General features: G+C 38.9%; 1 protein-coding gene across 1 annotated transcript; it reads right to left on the reverse strand.

Annotated features, from left to right (window-relative positions):
• Positions 1–685: 685 nt before the first annotated feature.
• On the reverse strand, positions 686–18,059 carry LOC120221615 (lysozyme-like protein 1). The gene is made up of 5 exons (XM_039219122.1): positions 17,937–18,059; positions 16,002–16,164; positions 15,363–15,521; positions 1,730–1,808; positions 686–931 (listed from the first exon to the last, which is right to left on the reverse strand). Exons 2-5 carry the CDS (start codon positions 16,138–16,140, stop codon positions 862–864), a joined length of 447 nt encoding a protein of 148 aa, XP_039075053.1. The 5' UTR covers positions 16,141–16,164; positions 17,937–18,059; the 3' UTR covers positions 686–861.
• Between the last annotated feature and the right edge of the window lie 4,450 nt (positions 18,060–22,509).

The raw sequence follows: 22,509 nt of genomic DNA on the forward strand, positions 1-22,509 counted from the left end.
AAGTTACAATAACACAGCCCCAACCACCTCTGCCTTGGCAGAACAGAGAACAGACAAGAGAAAACACAGCAGAGCAGATCTGCCCTGCTATATGGGTCATCCTTGCCTGGAGCAGAGGGCATTCTGGGAATAGCTTTTAGGGATCTGAGCTCCTCAGCTCTGAGTTACATGTAATGAAGTGTTCTTCAGATTGTCCCTGACCAAAGTAATAAAATCTATAGGTCTAAGACTGGAAGCAATTTTACCGTGAGATGTTAGTATAGTTCTGAATTGGATAGATTTAATTTAAATAGATGATTAAACAACATGGGGAACTCTTCTAACATCGGAGATGAGAGCTGCAACTTCACCAATTTATTTCCATTAGAGTGTCCATCAGGATTGCCTAGAGGGCACAGAAGCATTCTCTCTGGCAGAGGTGAGCTGAGGAAGGACTGTGTGTCTGCTGACCAGAAGAATGACCTAATGCTCAGGACAGAAGTCAGCAAACTATTGTCATTCATCTAGGGCTCTCTTTAATGTGGGCATCTTCTTTGTAAATGAGAAGCCATTTCACGGCCACAGGAGCCAGTAATCCTTATAATGAAGGACAGAAATTTATTCCTCTGGGGCCGGAACATTTTGCAGGTGGCTATTCAAATCTTAACCACTGTGCTTTTATGACATCACTGAAACAGAGTCAGGATGAAGTAAAGACACTTAAATGGAAATATTTATTTCCTTTAAACTGGAACTTAGTTTTCCCTCCCCAACTTTGAGGAGGAACATCGGGAGGAAGGGGGGGCAAGGTGATATGAGCATTTTGACACTTATTACAAATCCTAGAGAGTTGTTGCAGAGCTTCCTGGGTCTGGTTCTGGTTCATGAGACCTCACATCCCTTTTTCCATTCAGACACGTCCTTGCCCTCACAGTGTTTCTTCCAGCCTTGCCTGAGGACGACAGGGAGGCAGGAATGACAGAAAGAAGCATGACAATCCAAATATTCTTAGGTCCAAAACCATAGATAATTAGCCAAAACAACCAGCAGCACCCAGGATTTAGTTTTATTCGTTTCTGAGCTCCAAGGACTCTGTCCCTGTGACTCGTGAAGACTTCTCTCGTCTTGATTTTCTCCTAGTCCTCATTAGCCTCAGCAACAGGTAAACGACTTTTATAAGGATGGGTCATTTAGTTAAACACCTCCACCTCTGAAAATTCAGGTTCCCCAGGTGGGTGATGCGATTAGCAATGTTCATAAGAAACCCAGCCTCAGAGATAACTGTGAGCACCAGAAACCATGTCTCTGCACATCCTAGGGTGGTTTCCAGCTAATGTAGGGCATGACTGACATGGTTATTCTTCTCTCACTGCTGCCTGTTCTCTCTCCCCACAAAATGTTGCCCTAGCTCTCCAAAACCATATCCAAATGTTGGGCAAGCTTAGGCTTTTCCCCTCTTATGTATTACCCTCACCAGCAATTCACATTAGAAAACACCTATTGTTCCATTGTTTGGTCCATCTTAATGTGAAAGACAATCACAAATTACCATGACTGGTAACATCTCTCCTCCCCATAGAAACCCCTTTCACTCATGGGGAAACCCACATACTCATGGGAAAGGGTATAGACAAGGTCACATTAAAATCATTTGACCATTCTGCAAAGGGGAGTTGGTCAGTGCTGGCTGGAACCATGGTGGATGGACGCACTGTCAGTGTGCCTAAGTCTCCGAAGGAAAGACTCTTACCAATAGTTCATCCCTTCTGTCTCTTTAGCAATTTTCTTGGCACAGATGATTGCATCTGTGAGGTCATCAGTGAGCAAGGCTGTAAGAGAGAGGAGTACAGTATTAGCTGAGACTATTTTTTGGAACAGGAGGAGGGTGGGAAGAACTATGAGCTTCATTCTTATTTTTGTTGAGCTTCTTCACAAACCAAAGTTTGTTTTGTTTTCTAGAGTAGGCAACATCTTGACTTCTTGAAGCATTAGTCCTGAAGAGATTTTGGGAAAATGTTTAGGAAAGACATGTAGGGGCCACCTGCGTGGCTCAGTCAGTTGAGCAACTGATTCTTGATTTCGGCTCAGGTCATGATCCCAGGGTCATGGGAGCGAGACCCCTGGGGTCATCGAGTTCCGTGCTGAGCATGTAGCCTGCTTAAGATTTTCCCTCTCCCTCTCTCCATCCCTCTCACTCATGCACACACACTCTTTCTCTCTAAAATAATTTTTTTAAAAGACAAAGTGGGAGAATGTTTTCTGTGTCCTAAAGAAATACACAAGTAAAAGGATCAGTAAGTACAAGGTTTTCTCTACTTGGGTTCCTTTGACACATACGATCTCCTTATAGGTAAATATGAAACTTGCTTATTTAACTTTGCAGTTTGTTCATTAAGAAAAAAAGTTCTGGGGCGCCTGGGTGGCTTAGTCGGTTAAGCGTCCGACTTTCGCTTAGGTCATGATCTCACGGTTCGTGGGTTCGAGCCCCGCGTCGGGCTCTGTGCTGACTGCCAGCTCAGAGCCTGGAGCCTGTTTCAGTCTGTGACTCCCTCTCTCTCTGACCCTCCCTTGCTCACGCTGTCTCTCTCTCTCTCTTTCCTAGAAATAAATAAAACATTTAAAAAGAAAAAAGTTCTACCTGAAGTGTTTATCATATGCAAAATTCTTTATGTCAAATACATTAGTCTTTATTATTTTTTCTATGGCTTTCAGACATACGGAATTTCAGACAATACGGAATTTTGGTTGCAAATGCAATCATTGGTATCAGCATGCTTTCCTGTGTGTCCAGAAGTGACCTCAAAATTCTCAATGCAAACACGACAGGAAAAGGCAAATAAATATAAAGTCCAGCATCATTTCTGTTGCGTGGTGGGTTCTTCAGAAGCAAATGCAGAGATGGGTTTGGGGTGCAAAGATTTATCCGAGATCCACATCTGTGGAAGGAAGAGGGCAGAAGCCGGACTGGGCAGATGGAGACATTCAGTTGTGATGCAGGCTCACCAAAGTTGTCTAAGTTGTGCCCAAATAGCTAAGTTGGTTTTTTTTAAATGTTTATTTACTTATTTTGAGAGAAAGCGAGTGCACATGTGCATGTATGCATGCATGTGAGTAGGGGTGGGAAAGGGCGGAGAGAGAGGAGAGAGAGGGTCCCAAGAGGGCTCCTCACTGTTAGCGTTCCTTAGTGAGCATAGGGATCCATCCCATGAACCATGAGATCACGACCCGAGCCAACTGAGTCACCCAGGCACCCTTAAATGGCTAAGTCTTTAATGCCTCTACCTCACTTTGTCCCTGGGTGTGGACTACCACAGAGGGGCACAGTGTTAGATGAGACAGTCCTCTGCAGCTAAGACAGACCCTAAAGGAGATGCCAGGTAGACTGTCTGCAAATCGTGCAGATGCAGCTGGAGTCAGACATCTTCCCTTCAAGGGGAATCTGGGTGGTCCATCTCCCTGTCCATCACAACCACAAATCAAAGATATAAAAGCTGAAACCATTTGATGTCATTTTTATTTATCAAGTAAGCAAAGATTTTAAAGAATAGGGTAATACTCCGTGTTGACTGGGTGCAATGAAAGAGGCACTTTTCTGTACTTGTTGGTGAGAATATAATGGGTTCAGCTTTTCAGGAAAGCAGTTGAACAGCATGTGTCAAGAGCCTTAATGTGTTTCTTATCTTTTCACCTAGCAAATTATTTTTCTGGTCCTATCTTAAGGAATTCATTATGAATCCAGATGAAGATTTATTTACGAAGTAGTTTACTGTGCCTTAGTTTATAAAAGGAAATTTATTTCTAATTGCCTTATAACTAGGGATGTTCACGTTACTAATAATACCTCCACAGAATGAAATAAGGTGCTATTTAAAATCATGTGTTGCATGATTTCATAATAGTGGGAAATGCTCCCAAAATAAGTTCTCAATACTATAAAAATATCCACTTAGAGCTAGACGGTTCAGTCTGGTAGATATTAGCTACATGGGACTATTTAAATCTAAATGAATTGATACAATTAGAACTTCAGTTCATCAGGTGCTCTCAATACATTTCAGATGCCTTATAGCATCTTTACTGTGGTTAGTCGTTCTCATATTGGCTAGCTCAGAGAACATTTCCATCATCACAGAAAGTACTATTGGACAGCACTGGTTTAGAGAGAAAATAAAAAGATAGTCATAGCCACCAGTATTTGAAAGTTCAGCTCTAAATTGTGGCATCACCAATGCTTTAAATCTTTCCTGCCTGTTTTTAAAATTTTTACAGTAGGAATGTATTATTTTTATTTTCAGAAAAATATAACTAGAAAGAATAATATTACCTTAAATGGATCACTACAACACAAAATTATCTTGTAAACTCAATTGAAAATGGTGTTTTTCTTGAGTATGCTGATTTAGTTTCCACTTAGGTTGCTTTCTCAGATAAGCTAAACTAGAAGATTTAGGTAGTGATAGATTTCTTTTAAGGAAACTCACTCCAAATGGGGTGTTTTTAAAATTTAAAAAAAATCTATTAAACAAGAGAAAATTAATGAAAAATATGAGCTATAAGTGATGACAAATTTGGACAATATATTCAAATTCACTAGCATTTGATGCACAGTGAAAAATAAAGCTTTGTTAGCTTATAAGTCTTTCACCTTGTTTCTAGAGAGATGAATAGTTAGAATAGTAATCACTATTACTAATAGTTGACCTGTATAGAAAAAGTATTCTGTGTCAGGCTCATGGTAAATCCCTTCATGTATTATCTCTACTAGGACTTGGACCAACCATGTGGGTGTGGACCATTATTAGCCCTTTAAACTGAGGTCGACACCCAGTTAATGAGTCTGCATTCAAACCCAGGGCTTAAATTCTGTTGTCTTCCACTGCTTCCTTCATGGCCACTTAAGCAAAAATTCCTACTTATGGAAGACTATATGCTAATAAAGTTGATAATAAAAATATAAATACTATTAGTCTTTCAAGTAATTATTTATTAGGAGCTTATCCAAACTTAAGTTCTTGGTATCTGATACATGTTCAGATTACATAGAAAACACTTTATTTTGCACGCATAAATTATTTTTTTAATGTTTATTTATTTATTTTGAAAGAGAGAGAAAGAGGGCACATGTGTACATGTGTACACATGCATGAGTTGGGGAAGAGCAGAGAGAGAGAATCCCTAACAGGGTCCATGCTGTCAACACAGAGCCCAACTCAGAGCTCGACCCCATGAGCTGTGAGATCATGACCCGAGCTGAAATCAGGAGTCGGATGCTTAACTGACTGAGCCACCCAGGTGCCCCTGTGTGTATAAATTCTTGATAAGTGCTGAGATACTGAGGTTTGTATTTGAAAGTGGTTGGAGCCTGTTTCCTAGGAGAAGTGAATTCAGTGGGGCCTCAAGGAGTGGGAAGGACACAAATGATACATAGTGCGGAAGATGTAGAGAGTATTCTATTATGCTAAGACTGGAACACACGGGAAGACAGGACTGGAACTCAAAGCGAAAGACTTGTGTTTGGGATAAGGTGGTTTGCTTGGCTGGAGATGCTATGCAGCCACTGGTAGCCATAGGTAGCTCCAGAGATTGGCTGGAGGTTAGGTGCTGCAGGCCCATGCGGTGGAGACCTTGTAAAGTTTGTCAGTCTCCCATTTTTTTTTTAAATTTTTTTAAATGTTTTTTTTTTTTTAATTTATTTCTAGGAGAGAGAGAGAAACAGCGTGAGCAGGGGAGGGTCAGAGAGAGAGGGAGTCACAGACTGAAACAGGCTCCAGGCTCTGAGCTGGCAGTCAGCACAGAGCCCGACGTGGGGCTCGAACCCACGAACCACGAGATCATGACCTAAGTGAAAGTCGGACGCTTAACCGACTAGGCCACCCAGGCGCCCCTGTCAGTCTCCCATTTTGCAACAGCTTTTTGTTGCCGAAATGAGATGTTTTCAAAGTAATAGTTGGACATGGCTTTGAATTTGCTCAGGAAAATATGTTAAGGAAGATGGGGGCTGGGAAACATGAACTTTATGTGCGGAGATGTGAAGACACAAGGAAGTCACCACAGAGGGGCAGCAGAGGGGCAGAAATGAGTTAAGAGAGCAAGTATTTATAAGAATCCATGCCAAGAATTGCTTCTGCTCAATTTACTTTAAATAGACAAGTCTGTCCAGTCAAAGGGTTCTGTTGAACAGCTAAGCATTATTCCACTGAATAGTTTATTCTCCCACATCCAACAACAGAAAACAGCAACGATCTACACAAAAAGAATAACTTATTTTCGGGTAAGTTAGTTCTGCTACAAAGTCTCTCTGTTTCTCCCCAGCATCCTTCTGCCTTCCAACTAAAATATCACTACCATGCCTACAATTTAATCTCCTTCCCCTCTCTGAAGTTACAAAGCCAACTCAGATACCAGGCTGATGAGAAATAGAGATTAATATAGGTAGACAAGACTAGATACAAGAGACAACAGTCACCTTTTTTCCCCCTTAAACATCTCTTATTTTAAAGAGGTCTGTGCCATTGGAGGAAAATAAAGATTGGTATTCTATTATCATGTGTGTATATACACATATATATGCTTGTATTTATACATACGTACACATACAAATATTCTGTCTAAATTTAGTTTGGGGAAGATAGGCAGGAATTTTGGAAAAACAATTTGGTATGGGTATGTGGAGGTGGCATAGCTTTGGAAGATGGGCGGGAGGTATATGTGAACCGTACATTTATGAAATGTAATGTTTCTTATAAAGACACCCTAATGCTAACTTGTTTCCCAGTTCCCATGACAAATGTCCCTACTTTTGTAATACGTGGGACAGAATAACATTGTCCGTAATTAAAGCTTCTCTGGCCTGAGGCTGAGGGAAGCCAGCTACTAAGGGGTGATTAGGATATAAAACCAACATCCTGTTTTCTATTTTAAAATTGTCTCTAAAAATCCCATGCTCTTTATGATGAGAATGCAGATAGGAGAGTTCCCTCACCTCTAACCATGAACCGTCCAACATTTTTAATTTCCTAGAATTCAAGATTGCCTTGCAGATATATGTTTGCCCCAGACTTCCTTATTTGAAACTAAATTGAACAATATTAAATTAGTCGACTGCAAGTAAAGTCAAGCACGGTTATGATGGAGTAACAGATTTTCTCTCCCGCCGTGAACAACTAGAAAACTAGACACAATATACGAGAACATTATTTTCGGACATTAGACAGCAAGCCATACAGGATCATTGCCCTTGAAAGATAGAAACCAAATACGGAGAGTCTTATGATTGTCGTGAGTTTCTGCCCAGAGGCACATTTTCAAACCAGAAAGGTAAAACCCAGGCAGGAGATGGCAGTTGAAGTGGAGGAGAAAGAGATAAGAGGCCAAGGCAACTGGAATTCGTGGAGGAGAGTATCTGAGAGTAAGAGGCCACCCAGAAGGAGAACACCAGAAAACTGCATAGGGATTCCATTGAGTTTTTGACTTAAGGTTTAAAATGGGCTTGCAAGGGGTAAAACTCCATGAAGCTAGTTAGAAAACAATTATCAAGGACCTGTACAATTACAGAAATGGGAGACATTTCAGTTCTGACCAGTCAGAGGGGAGAGAACTTGGTGAAACGCTGGACATTCAAAAGGCACTACAAGGCTATGCCTTGGTAGTTGGATTAAATTGGCCCTACCATAAATACTACTTTCAAACTTCCCTACCACAATTTAAAAGCAAGTATTAAAAGGGGCGCCTGGGTGGCTTAGTCGGTTAAGCGTCCGACTTTCGCTTAGGTCATGATCTCGCGGTTCGTGGGTTCGAGCCCCGCATCGGGCACTGTGCTGACTGCCAGCTCGGAGCCTGGAGCCTGTTTCAGAGTCTGTATCTCCCTCTCTCTCTGACCCTCCCCTGCTCACGCTGTCTCTCTCTCTCTAGCTCCTAGAAATAAATAAAAATAAAAAAAATAAAAGAAATGAGTGGACACAAGGTGATTGTACTCATTAAAAAAAAAAAAAAAAAAAAAGCAAGTATTAAAAGGGTCAAGCTGATTGGAATTAACTACATGCCAAGACAAAATCCAATACTCCTTAAAGGACCTTGACAGCATAGTCAAGACACTTAAAAATGTAATAAATACTATGTTTAGTATCCAACAAAATGTTATTATATGTGCAAAGAGGTATAAGAATGTGACTCATAGCCAGGAAAAAGAGTAGTAAATGTTTAGTCCCAGAAGTGACATAGCTAATTGAATTACCAGGCAAAGAATTTAAAATAATTTATATATATGTGTGTTTATTTATATTGAGGACTTAAACAAAAACATGAATAAAATGAGGGAAATGAAATATATAAACCAATCACCTAGTACTGAAAATATACAATATTGGAAATTAAAAATTCAATTAATGAATTTAATAGATTAGGCACTTCAGAAGAAAAGATAAGAGAATGTGAAGAGAAAGCAATGAAAATTATTGAAAATAAAACACAGAAAGGGGAAACGATTTAAAATAATGAAGAGTATCAGTGACCTATGAATGATCTAACACATGTGTCATTAGAGTTTTCAAAGGAGAAAAGATGAACATTATAAACCCAGGGATCCAAAATTAGTGAATATCAAGTAAGATAAACATTAAGAAAACAGACATTGTGATCACATTGCTGAAAATTAGTGATTAAATGGAAATCTCAAAAGCAGATAGAGAAAAAAAGAGACATTACACACAGGGGGCACAAATCCTAAAATTACCAATTTCTCAAAAAAAAACAAGATGAGCCAGAAGACAAAGGTATATCTATAACACATTTAGAGAAAAACAGCTGCCAGCTTAGAATTTTATAGAGAGAGCAAATATCCCTCAAACAAAAAATATAGACACTTTCCCATAGACAAAAGCTGAGAGAATGCTTTCTGGTAGACCTCCACTCCAATAAAAGGATTGAAGGATATTCTTTAGGCTGGAGGAAAATGGTATCACTTAACTGCCTTAGCAAATGAATCCACCATAGGAATGAGGAGTGTTGGAGATGGTAAATATGTGGTGAATATAAAGAGGCCCTTTTCCCCATTTAAAATTTTTATTTAAAAGATAACTGTTTAAGGCAGAAATGCATGAGATACATAACATGTTGAAGTAAGGTGCAGGGCAACATAACATAAAGGATGGGATGGGGAAATAGAAGTATAGAGTTATAAGGTGCATGTATTATATGTGAAGTGGTGCAATGTTATTTGAAGGTAGAATGTGAGAAGATGATGCATATTGTAAACCCTAGAGTAACTACTATAAATAAAACTGAAGTGTAGCTAATAAGCCAATGGAGGAAATAAAAAGAGTACTGAAAACTATTCAATAATCCAAAAGAAGGCAGAAAAAAAATGAACCAAAACCAAATGGCACAAAGAGAAAATAAACAAACAGAAAACAAGACAGTGGATTTTAAAGTAACGATATCAGTAATTACATTGACTATAAATGATCTAAACTAAGGTTCGACAAACTGGCCCACAGGCCTATGCTCTGTTTTTGTAAATAGAGTTTGATTGGAACACAGCCACACTTACTTCTTTATATCTTCTCTATGAATGCTTTTGTGCTACAGAGAGAGTTAAAATGTACACCTGAGACTGTGCCCAAGACAAAAAAAAAATTTACTATCTGGCCCTTTAAGAAACAGTTTGCTGTCACTACCAACAACAGCCAAAGTATGGAAAGAGTCCAAATGTACATCGAGTGATGAATGGATAAAGAAGATGTGAAATACGATGGAATATTACTCACTGATCAAAAAGATGTAATCTTGCCATTTGCAATAATGGGGATGGAATTGGAATGTATTATGCTAAGTGAAATAAGTCAGAGAAAGACAAATATCATATGATTTCACTCATATGATATTTATTTTAAGAAATATTTATTTTAGGGGCGCCTGGGTGGCTTAGTCGGTTAAGTGTCCGACTTTCGCTTAGGTCATGATCTCGCGGTTCGTGGGTTCGAGCCCCGCGTGGGGCTCTGTGCTGACTGCCAGCTCAGAGCCTGGAGCCTGTTTCAGAGTCTGTATCTCCCTCTCTCTCTGACCCTCCCCTGCTCACGCTGTCTCTCTCTCTCTCTCCTAGAAATAAATAAAAAATATTAAAGAAAAAAAAGAAATATTTATTTTAAGAAATAAAACAGATGAACACAGGGGAAGGGAAGAAAAAATAAGATATAAACAAAGAAGGAGACAAACCATAAGAGACAAACTGAAGGTCGCTTGTGGGGTGTTGGGTGGTGGAAGGGCTAAATGGGTGATGGGCATTAAAGAAGACAATTATTGGGACCAGCACTGGGTGTTATATGTAAGCGACGAATCGGTAAATTCTATTCCTGAATTTTTTATTATACTATAGGTTAACTTGGATTTAAATTTTTAAAAATGTTAAAAAGGTAAACCACAATGAGATATCAGAAAGAAAGAGAGAGAGAGAGAGAGAAAAGAGAAGGAAAGAAAGAAAGAAAGAAAAAAGAAAGAAGGAAAGAAAGAAGGAGAGAAAGAAAGAAGAAAGAAAGAGAAAGAGAGAAATAGAGAGAGAAGGAAGGAAGGAAGGAAGGAAGGAAGGAAGGAAGGAAGGAAGGAAGGAAAGATGGAAAGAAAGAAAGAAAGCCGTTGCTGACCTCTGATCTAAAAATTCTTAATGAAAAGCAGAAATTGTTGCACTGGATATAAAAGCAACACCTATTTGCTGTCTGTAAGAAATTCACAGTAAATATAAAAATGCAGATAAGATAAAAGGTAAAAGAATGGTGGGGAGCCTGGGTGGCTTAGTTGGTTGAGTGCCTGACTTCAGCTCAGGTCATGATCTCTATATTTATGAGTTCCAGCCCCATGTCAAGCTCTGTGCTGACAGCTCAGATCCTGGAGTCCTTCAGATTCTATGTCTTTCTCTCTACCCTCCCCCGCTTGTGCTGTGTCTCTCTCTCTCAAAAATAAATATTTAAAAAAAATTTTTACGTTAAAGAATGGAAGGAAATATATTGTGCAAAGAAACTGAGTCACTATAGTACTATCAGGTTAAGTAGATTTGGGGATAAGAAATATTATCAGAGTTAAAGAGGGGCATTGGCACTAATGATAAAAGGGTCAACTAATTAGAAAGACTTAACAATCCTCAATATGTATGTACCTAATGACAGAGCTTCAAAAACTGACAAAGCTGAAAGAAGAAATATATAAATTATAACTTTATAGTCGGAGATTTCAATACACCTTTCTCATTATTTGATAGAATAAGTGAGAAAATAAGTATATAATATACTTATATATTATAGATACTTATAAAATATACATAGTATATATATAGTATACATACTTATTTTATATATGTAGGATAGAATATCCACCTAGCAGCTGTAGAATACACATTATTTTTTCAAATGCACATTTACCATAATTATATGCTATATGGTGATCATAAATCTATATCACAAAATAAGGTTCAAATCATTTTGAAGGTTTGAAACCATACAGACTACTGCAATAGAATCAATTTAGAAATCAAGTATAAAAATTCATCCTAGGATCATTCCTTATAATCATCTTAGGCATTCTTTTTGCCTCTCACCTTTATTAAAATCTCTTGTTTTGTGGATCTGTGTCTTATTTCTTGGTTTACTTTATCCTTTTGAGGGAACACCTTTTCCTGCTCTGTGCTCTGTCCTCTGACTTCTGGCAGAGTTGAACAGTGAACACCAGCAGGAGATCGCAAGGAAAAAGGAGAGTGAAGTTGGGATATATATGTTTCCTCAGCTTTTTTTCTGTCAAGTCACCAAGAACAAACTGTGTCCCTTGTTGGAAGGTCACAGCTCCCACAAGGTAGCCTTCTTCATACAGACCCTGTACCTGAGTGTGGGTCACAGCTCTCTCTCCATTACCCCTTGGGCCAGGAGTTAGTAATGGTCTGCCGTTTCCAATCCCTTACTTCATTCCCCCTGGGGTTTCCCTGCAATCTGACTGCAAGTAAGTAGCCCCCCTTTAAAAATTCTTGAATTACCTAGTTTGAATTGGTTATGCTTTACAGTCAGGATTCTTTCCATAAGAAAGACAACTTGCTTGTCTTAAAATATATTCATTTTATACTCACAATATATTGATGATTCAGCTAGTATAGAATTTTAAATTGGAAATAGCTTTTCTTCAAGATTTTAAAGACATTAGTCTATTTTCTTCTAGTTTCCCAGTGTTGATATTGAGAAGTCTGATGCTGCTCTGATGCTTGATCTTTTGTATGGAACATGTTTTTCTCTCTCTTTGAAGACTACAGTGTACTCTAATACTCTGTAGTTTTCTGAAATATCATGAGGCTGTTCCTTAATGGGAATCTATGTTAATTGACTGTACTGGTCCTGTGATGAAATTTATAAGTTGAAAATGCATGCCCTTCTGTTCTGGAAATACTTTTGAAAGATGTCACTCTATCTACTGTTTCTCTTCTACTTTGCTGAAACTTGTATTGTTCAGATCCATTTATTTTTCTTATCCTTACTTCTCTTATTTTCCATCTGTGTCTTTCCTTTTCTTTCTGCTTTTAGGGAAAGCTCCTTAATCTTATTTTCTAACTTATCTATTGAGGTTTTCATGTCTGTGATCATATTTTGAATTTCTAGGAGCTCTTGTTCTCTAAATGTTTCTTTTGTTTTTATAAAAGAAAGCATCCTTTTCTTATTTCATTGATGTGACTGACATATTATCTCTCTGAAGATATTAATGATAGTTTCCTTTATCATTTGAAATTTTCATTTCTCTGTATAATCTCTGATTTCAACATGTTACTTTTATCTGATTTTGTTTTTTTCTGTTTTGTTTTTGTTTTATTTTGTCTCGTTCTTTCACATCAATGACACTTCTATGATGTCTGGTGATCTCTGTTTATCTGCACTTATTTAAGAAAGAGAGACTAAAAAACTGATTAGGAGTTCTGTACACAAACCCTGGGATTTTCAACTGTGTATCTCACTACACAGGGAAATTTGGCTAGTTTTGTTCATGGAGAGGTCCCACTCAGAATCTTTAGTTATTTCCTTTTCATCTGTCTGAATCCCCAGAATAGAATCTTCTCAGCTGGCTTCCATCACTCTGGGATCTAAATGGAGGGAAGTGACTGGGACTATGGAGATTTTAATTCAATCTCCCATGTCTTCAGTATGGAGCTCTCCCATTCACAGGACGTCGAACCCGCTCAGTTGAGAGACTTTCTCCTTGCTCTGTTCAGAAGGGGAAACTCCAGGATTCTGCCAGGACTGGGGAGAAGTCAGTAGCTGAATGGAGTCAGGAAGGGAATATGATGGCCTAGCTGCTCCTTAACTGGATTTCCAATCGATCCTCCTATTTTCTACCTACCTTCACTCAAGTTTCCAGAATTGGCTGATCCTGCTGATTTCTGAGCTCTTTTGGGATTCTGTGGTTGCTTCTTGGCTTTTCCCACTGTCGGTTTAGGACTCAAATGTCTCTAATTACTAAATGAGCCAGCACTTGTCCTCTTGCTTTTCAGCTTCTAAAAATGTACATGTCCATGGGTTCCACTCCTGAAACCAATACTGCATGGTATGTTAACTAACTTGAATTTAAATAAATACATTTTTAAAAATGTACATATCTAGTCACTGGGTTTAACTGGAAGACTCCATTGGCAAACTCTTGGTGAATGCTAATGAAATTGAACATGGATGAGCAGAGATTTAAAATTCACACCTGTAGGAAGGTGACGATACTGAGTGTTTTAGCCCAGAAAGTAAGGAATTAAAGATAAGAAATATCTACTAGTCATTTTCAAGCATTTAATAAGTTTCTACGTATAAAGTTGAACAAATTCATTTGGAATAAATCCAGAAGAAAAACTAGAATTAATGGAAGAAAGCTTTAAGGGGTAGATTTTGGCTCAACAAAAGAATGTTCTAAATTAAGAGTTGATCGACAGTTGTGCGCTCTGCCTCAGGAGTTAGTGAGCATTCTGTTTTAATGTAGGTACAGGGACAATTTACTAGAAAATTAACACATTGTTCAATCTTTCATACATTCAGACATAGGTACTGATTATTTAGTAGTGTCAAAGAGAAATTAAAAGTTTATTTCTTGCTTCTAAGGAGTTTGCCGTATAATATAACTCTGTGCCTTCACCCTTACTTCTCATTCCTTCCATTCATTTATTTAATGAATATCTATTGAACCTCCAAACTATAGCCAAGAACCACTTTGGGCAGTGAGCATACAACAGTGAAAAAAATCAGATAAAACCCCTGCCCTTGCATTGTAGAATGGGGTGGACTGGTTGAGTATCTCTTGCATGTTATTCTGCATGACTCCCAGCCATGACCATTCAGATCTTTCTATCTCTCATCTCAACACTTGCAGTGGTCCTTACATGGTCTCTTCTTCAATCTATCTCACACCTTGTTTGCAGATTAATCCTTCTGGAGCAATGCTCAATCAACTGACCTCTGTTGATTTCCTATTGCAGGCAGAGATCAGTACACATGTCTTAGCCTGGCTTCCAGGTCCTTCACAGTCAGGTGGTAATCAACCATTCCAACTCCATGGTCCTGATATTTGTCTTCATGTTCCCTTTGTTCTAGATAATACAAATTTCTCACTGCTCTCTGTGCTTGCCCCAAAGCTTCTCACCTGCACCTTTTAGCTTTCATTGTTCCCTTAACCTGAAATGACTTATCTCTGAGTATCCAAATCTTACTTATCCTCCAAGTGTTAGATCAAATATCATTGTGCCTACAAAACTTTCCATGACGTTATCAATAATGTCTTTGTCCTCTGAAGTCCACCACACTCAGCCAACACCTGGTTATAGTCATTTACCTTCATAAAGCATATAAAATTTCCTAATACCAGAATTCATGTCTGATGTTTTCTGCCAGCCTCAACTCTGTGCACATGTATAATTTCCTAATCAATTGAAGTAGGAGCCTTGGAGTGAATTCTAGCTTAATTTCTACCGTTGAAGAAATTTAAAATATATTTATTTGTCTTATTCTGTACAAATAAGCATAAATGCATACTTTGAGCAAATTACTTATGGAAAGCAGTTGGCAAACAACTCTCTCCTTCCTATTGAACATATTTAATGTCTGTATGCATGAAAGGATAGTAAGGTCTTTTGTCCACCCCTCTGTTTTCCTGGTGGCTTCATAAAAACCATCCTAGAAGGAATAAGTCATTATTGGGCAAGTAGGGCCACAGAACTCTGAGTGTCACCCTGAGCAGCCATTCCATAATTTGTTGGCATGGTATAGACCTACTTGCACATCTGAACTCCAAATTTCCATGAAAGCAGAAAATGGGTGGATATTCCATTTATCAGTTTTCCTGCCTTTATCCCCCAAGATGTTATTTTTGGAAAGTCAAAACTGCACCTGAGCAGGCAACATGACAGCGGTTCTTCTCCTGTAGCTTAGCACGTCTGCACCATGTGAAACTGTTTATCTGAAAAATGCCATAGTCAGTGCTTCCATCCTCCAGCTGGGTCTGGGCTGTCGTATTGTAGTGGCTCTCATAGTATGCCATGCAGATCCCTAAAGACGGAAAAACCAGAAATGCCAGCATAAATGCATGTTTCTCCCCAACCCTGCTCTTAGAGGAGAGTTTTTTATACATGTTATAGTAATGCCAACATAGCTTGGGGAAGGACAGGACAGGTAGTATACCCACGGGGTACACCCAAAGCCACACACCTAGTCAGTGGCTGCACCTGGACTAGATGGGGACTCAGGTCCTCCCCCTACCGCGCCAGCAAAGGTGGCATTGTTTTCTCCCTCCCTGGCTGGTGGATTCCAGGGGTGAAGACAGGAGGGGCAGGAAGGAGGACAGGAGCCCCAGGGAGCAGCGGTTGGAAAGAACATGTAGACAGTCAGCAAGTGTCCCTGGACAGACTGTGGAAAAGCTGGGGACAAGCCAAAGCTGGAGGGGTGGGGAGGCTTTGACATCTCGGGGAGAGTAGTGGCAGGGGGGAGGAGGTCAAAGGTAGAAAAAGAATAGGAAGGAAGAAATCTCACAGTTTCCAAGGCTAAAGCCCTGGTAATTGTCCAGGCCAGCCCTTGAAAATATTTTTGCCAGTTTACAGCGAGTGTAGACTTTGGGCTCAGTGACCGTGACCAGGCAGCCAATCAGGGCCAAGATGCTGGCAGCCTTCATCCCCAGGCCTTTTGGAAGCAGAACCTGTCAAAGACAGGAGACAATGTCAAACAATCTTGCACTGTCCTGAGTCCTGAGATTAAGTCTGTTGCCATTGAGAACTTCAAAATCTGCCACAGTTGTTGATGGTCCTGCCCAAACTTCTCCTGGTACTTTTATTTCACTTTACTTTATTTTATTTATATTCTATTTTAATTTTTAAATTAAAAAATTTTTTTATTATAATTGACACACAGTGTTACATTAGCTTCATGTGTACAACATGGTAATTTGACAAGTTTATACATTATGCTATGCTCACCACAAGTGCAGTACCATCTGTCACCATACAACACTATTACAATATCACTGACCATATCCCCTCTGCTGTGTCTTTTATTCCTGTGACATCCTATAAATGGAAGCTTGTGTCTCACGCTCCCCTTCACCCATTTTGCCCAGCCCCCCACTTCCTGTTTCTTTCAATCATTGAGAAGCAGAGTGGGGAAAAAACAGAGTATAGGACTATATAGTACAGGGAAGGAATGAGTGCAGGCTCTTTCCTTAATACTTTTCTTCATGGTCACTTTCAAGTAAATGCTACATTCCTGGGATCAGGCAAGCAAAGAAATGAACCCTCTTTTGTTGAGGCTCAGTGAGAAACCACAGAGGGCACTCCATTTCCAGGATTCCCATTCTAACTCCATGAATAGACCAAAATAGAATACAAAGAGTTAAGCATTCCTTGTATGTGTGGAAACATACACCCCAGTTTCAACCAGAGATGGCATATACGTGGGTCTGCAGGGACAACTTTTAAGATTTATTAATTGGGGCTTTATTGAAATAAGATTTATAGGTGTCTGGGTGGCTCAGTTGGTTAAGCATCCAACTCTTGATTTCAGCTCAGGGCACGATCTCATAGTCATGAGAATGAACCCCACATTGGGAGGACCCTGCTTGAGATTCTCAGCATGGAGTCTGCTTGAGACTCTCTCCCTTCCTCTCCCTCTACCCCTCCCCGACTTGTGTGCACGCACTGGCACTGTCTCTCTCTCCCTCAAAAAATAAAAATGAAATAAAATAAAAGAAATAAAAAGATTTAGCATCTTTCTGCACTGGACTAGAAATTTCTAAAGCTATTGGTTTCCTCTCCTAGAGTTACATTCTTCAATTGAAAGGTGATGCTAAAAACAGGGCTGAGTATTCATAAAGGCCAGAGGAAGAGTCACTATGGGGGCTTTAAAGTAACTAAGCAAGTAACTACAAGTTAAGTAAAGTAACTACAAGTCATCTGGGGTATGTAGAATACATACTGGTGAATAGCAAGGGTCAGCAAGCCAGGCCTGCTTTTGTAAGTAAAGTTTTATTGGAACATAAATTACCCATTTGGTAATATAATGTGTATGGCTGCTTTTTGCAGGGTTGAGTGATTGTGTTAGAGACCATATACGTCACAAAGCCTAAGATAGTTATTATCTGATCCCTTCTAGAAATGGTCCCGAATACACAGCAGTGAACTATATGCCAGGCACTGAGAGGGAGATACATGAGGTTTAGGATACAGAGCTTACAGATTAATCTGGTTTCCATCCCTTGCCTTAGAATCTTACTGGTCACAAACAAAACAAATAACAGAAGTGGTAGCCCCAAGCACACTGTTCTCTGACCTTCAAGCCAGAATTTGCCATTGCTGGTTCTTTGGGACAGGTGGCTTCATTGGAGTAATTTAGGTCTCATCAAAAAGGCAGATTCCTGGTGCCTACCCCAGAGATCCTACTCAGGTGATTCTGTGAAAGGAACATTGTTCTACTTACTCAGTCAGTAATTGGCAGCTCACATGAGCTTCCTGCAACCCTTGAAGCCATTTCTGATTCTTATAAGGCACAAGTGATCTGTCTTCAACCAAGAATCTTTCTTTAGAGCCTTAGAGGGAGAAGAGTTCCTAACTCTTGTTCCCAACTGCCTAGAGATTCTAGAATCTTATTTCTTGGGACTTGGGTGATAACTGCATTCTGAGCCTTCCTTACCTCTCTTTTTTCTTCCCCTACAACAGCCCTCCTCACTACTCAACTCAGCCAGGGCTTCCCATTCAAGAGCAAGCTCCTCTCTCAGGCAACAGTCTCCAAACTTAATCACAAATCCCATCAATAAAGAAATTTGAGCATGTAACCCCAGTAGGTATATATCAAATTACATTATGTTCTTCTGTACTAATGTTACATAAATTATAAACATACACAAAATGAAAATTTGAAAAAGGATGAGATAGAGGTGAAACTAGCATTTAAAAATTGTATTAATAGCACAAAATGTCTTGTTATAATTTGTTATTATTAATACATATTTTTAGTGAGATCAGCAATACAACCCAACTAAAAAATGGACAAGTGGTCGAACAGACATTTTATCAGAGAAAACATAAAGATGGCAAATAAGCATATGAATGATCTTTTGTCATTAGGGAAATGTAAACTAAAACCAAAATGAAATGCCATTTCACATCTCTTAGAATAACTAAAATCAATCAGACAATACGAAAAGACGATGATGCTATGGATCAGTGAGAAGTCTCATTCATCACTGGTGGAATGCAAAATTGTATAGTCATCTTGAAAACAGTTTGGCAGTTCTGACAAAGTTAAACATAGACTTTCCAATTACATCAACCATCACATTTCTGGTATTTATCCAAGTGAATTGAAAACTTGTGTTTGCATGAAAACAAGTTAGCCCATATTTATAGCAATGATTCATAATCATTCAAATAGAGGCAACCAGATGTCCTTCAACAAGAGAATGTACACAAAGCTTGGCATATCCATTCAGTGGAATACTACTAGGCAATAAAAGCAATGAGCTATTGATTTCCAGAACATGGATGAATCTCAAGTGCATTTTGCTAAGTTAAAGAAAAAAGAAGACTATATGTTTCAGGATTTCATTTATGTGACATTATGAAAAAGAAAAACTATTGGATTGAAAATAGATCAGTGGTTGCCAAGGGTTAAGGGTGGGGTTGCCTACAAAGGTAGTGCACAAGGGAAATTTGAGGTTAATGAAACCATTCTCTGTGGTACTGGGGTTGCAAATACATGAGTCTACGTATTTGTCAAAACCCACTTAACTGTGCACCAAAAAGAATGAATTTTGTTGAATGCAAATTTTAAAAAATCAGCCCAGGTGTTGGGGAGATCCCAAGCTGGAATGCAGACTGTGACAAACCTGTGCTACAGATCTTTGACATAGCTGAGGGGAATGGAAAAAGAGATATTGATCTAGATAATTTTGAAAAACAGTGTTTTCAGTGGATAATTAAATCTAAGGACAAAAAATATCTGTGTGTCAACACTGTACTGTAGTTAGTAAATTAGTTTCTCATGGTAAGAGTTAGTGATTTTAAAACTATTTTACATGTATACTAAGATTAAATGAGTAAGTAAATTATGGGTAATGGGCTTCACATTGTCAGAGGAAGAAGTCACAAATAAGCAAAAGAGGAAGTCTAGAATGAATCCTGTGGTGCTGGATTAGAATCAGAGATTATCTTCTATATCTATCTTCAGATAGATATACACATGCACACACACGTATACATACATACAAGTGTATGGTACACATATATTTATATTTTCCCTTATCTTTGATATATTTCAGCTTTGATAGAGAAATAAATGTAGGTATGTGTGTATACATGGCTTATATACACTTATTTCTTAACTCCATCTTCTGAGAGGACCTAGAAGATGTGATACTCAGTAACAATGAGCACACTCAGGACCCAGATCTTGCTTCCAGCACCATTTTCCAATGAAGGAAACCAGGACTTCTTGGAAAACTGGATAATTTCAGAACTGGGGCATGAATATGGAGGATGAGATTGCCTGGAGCATCTTATTAGTATTATTTTAAGGAAGAGCTTAAAAAGACATGAAGAGGGATGGGATATTATATCCAAGGAAGAGAAGAGCCAGACTAAAAGGACATTAGTGGCCAAAGCTGGAACAGTTTGAACAACCAGATAAATAACTATAGTATGGATTATAACTCAGAAAATAAAATAAATATCTATGAGTGTATACTGACATAAATAAATGATTGGGTAAATAAACATATGGGGAGAAGGGACAAATCTTACTTACAGAAGAATTTTAAATAATCTATGTGGATAATCCCCCTCCAGGAAATGGGGCTTAATTCTCCTTCTTTTGAGTAGGGGCTGGATTTAGTGACTTGCTTCCAACAGAGTATGGGAAGGGGGAAAACAGAAACTTTGTAGTAGAGAAATCTGGTGGACTTCACCTTTGCCAATGTTGAAGGTTAACCTCACCAGGGAGGAATCATATTATGTACCCACTGATAGGATGTAATGAGAGGGGCATTTGACCTCTATGGTTTTCTTCCCCGATATCTACAAGCCTCATCTAATCATGAGAAAATAAGTCAAATCCCAAATGAAGAACATTCTACAAAATACCTCATCAGTACTCTTCAAATGTGTCAAAGTCAAGAAAAACTTTGGGAAAATGTTACTGACTGAAAGAGGTTAAGAAGATATGATGATTAAATACAATGTGGTATCCTGGATGGACCCTGGAATAAAAAAAAAGACAATATTGGAAAATGCAGTGAAATCTGAATAGAGCCTGTGCCAGTGTTAATTTCTTAGTTTTGACAGATGTACTGTGGACATGACAGATGTTAATATTAAGGAAGCTCAGAAGGGTATATGGAGACTCTGTGCTATCTGGGAAACATTTCTGCAAATCTAAAATTGTTCTAAAATAAGTTTAAAAATCGGCTAGTTCACATACTTCTGATAGCCACTTAGAACAGAAAAGTTGAGCAAATTTGAAACATTTGTGTGATATTGTGATTTATAGTAAGCAATATATATTTGATCTTCATTCTGCTTCTGGCACAAAACTAAAACCCTTGGAATTTCCTAAGTGATAAGAGTGATAAAGGCGTCTTGATGTTTATAACAAATCCCTTTCATGTTAATGTTTATGTTTATGAGTTTATGTTAATGAGGTGACTTCTGGAGAGCACCAAAGGATAGGGCTGGTTGCCAGCAGCACCAACCACGTGATAGGGGGCTGGAACTTTTAGTCTACCCCCGCCGCCCTGACCTCCCAGAGAGAAGAGGGTCTGGAAGTAGAGTCTAGTTCCCAATGTCCAATGATTTAATTCATTGTGCCTATGTAATGAAAGCTTCAAAAAGACCCAAAAAGAATGGGGTTTAAAGAGCTTCAGGGTTGGTGAACTGTAGGAGGTGGTATGTCTAGAAAGAGCATGGGGGCTCTGCACCCCTTCCCATATGCCTTCCCCTTTATATCTTCCAACTGACTCTTCTTGAGTTTTATCCTTTTATAATAAACTGGTAAACATAAGAAAGTGTTTCTCTGAGTTCACTGAGCTGCTCTGGGAAATTTATCAAACCCAAGGGGTTGGGGGGGTCTCTGGAATCTCCAATTTATAGCCAGTTGGTCAGAAACACAGATGACAATCTGGATTGTGACTGGCATCTGAAGCAGAGGACAGTTCGTGGGACTGAACCCATAACCTGTGGGACCTACCTGGAGGCAGGTAGTGTCAGAACTGAGTTAAAATGTACGATACCCAGACGGGGTCTGCTGAACATTGGAGAATTGCTTGGTGGTGTTGGAAAAACACACACAAACACATATTGGACTTATTATTGTAAACTAAAAATGATTAATTTCTAAATTTGACAGCACTTTTACTACATTACCAATGAAAAACCCAACAAACACGTGGCACAAAAGATTTTCAAAATCACTCTTCTCATTACCAATTATTGCAGAGATCCTACTATTTAACTGCCTCATTTTAATAAAGTTAACCACATTAACTACTAATTCCTACTAATATAGTCTGATCTTACTTATTTTTTTTTATAAAACGAGACCACATGGGTGATATACTAGGCTATCTAAACCACCATCAATCGCAATAAGCTGACAGGAAGGAATAGATACATGATTCTCAACCCACTTATCTGTGGCCATGTAAAGTAAGATGAAGGACACTGGGCCATAGGGCTTAGCGATGTGATGGGTGGTGATTGGTTACTGGAATTGGAGAGGAACCCATCCTTACAAGGTGATGGATCCTTTGACTTGGGGCGGCTAGGTGGCTCAGTCAGTTAAGTGTCCCGCTCTTGGTTTCAGCTCAGTTCATGATCTTATGGTTCATGAGTTCAAGATCTGCATTGGGCTCTGCACTGGCAGTGCAGAGCCTGCTTGGGATTCTCTCTCTCTCCCTCTCTCTCTGCCCGCCATGTGTACCCTGTCTCTCTTTCTCAAAATAAATAAATAAACTTTAAAAAATATTCTAAGAATTTCTCTGAATTTTTTCTCTATTACT

This window comes from Hyaena hyaena, unplaced genomic scaffold (assembly GCF_003009895.1).
Source record: "Hyaena hyaena isolate Hyena2069 unplaced genomic scaffold, ASM300989v1 scaffold_791, whole genome shotgun sequence".
NCBI lineage: Eukaryota > Metazoa > Chordata > Mammalia > Carnivora > Hyaenidae > Hyaena > Hyaena hyaena.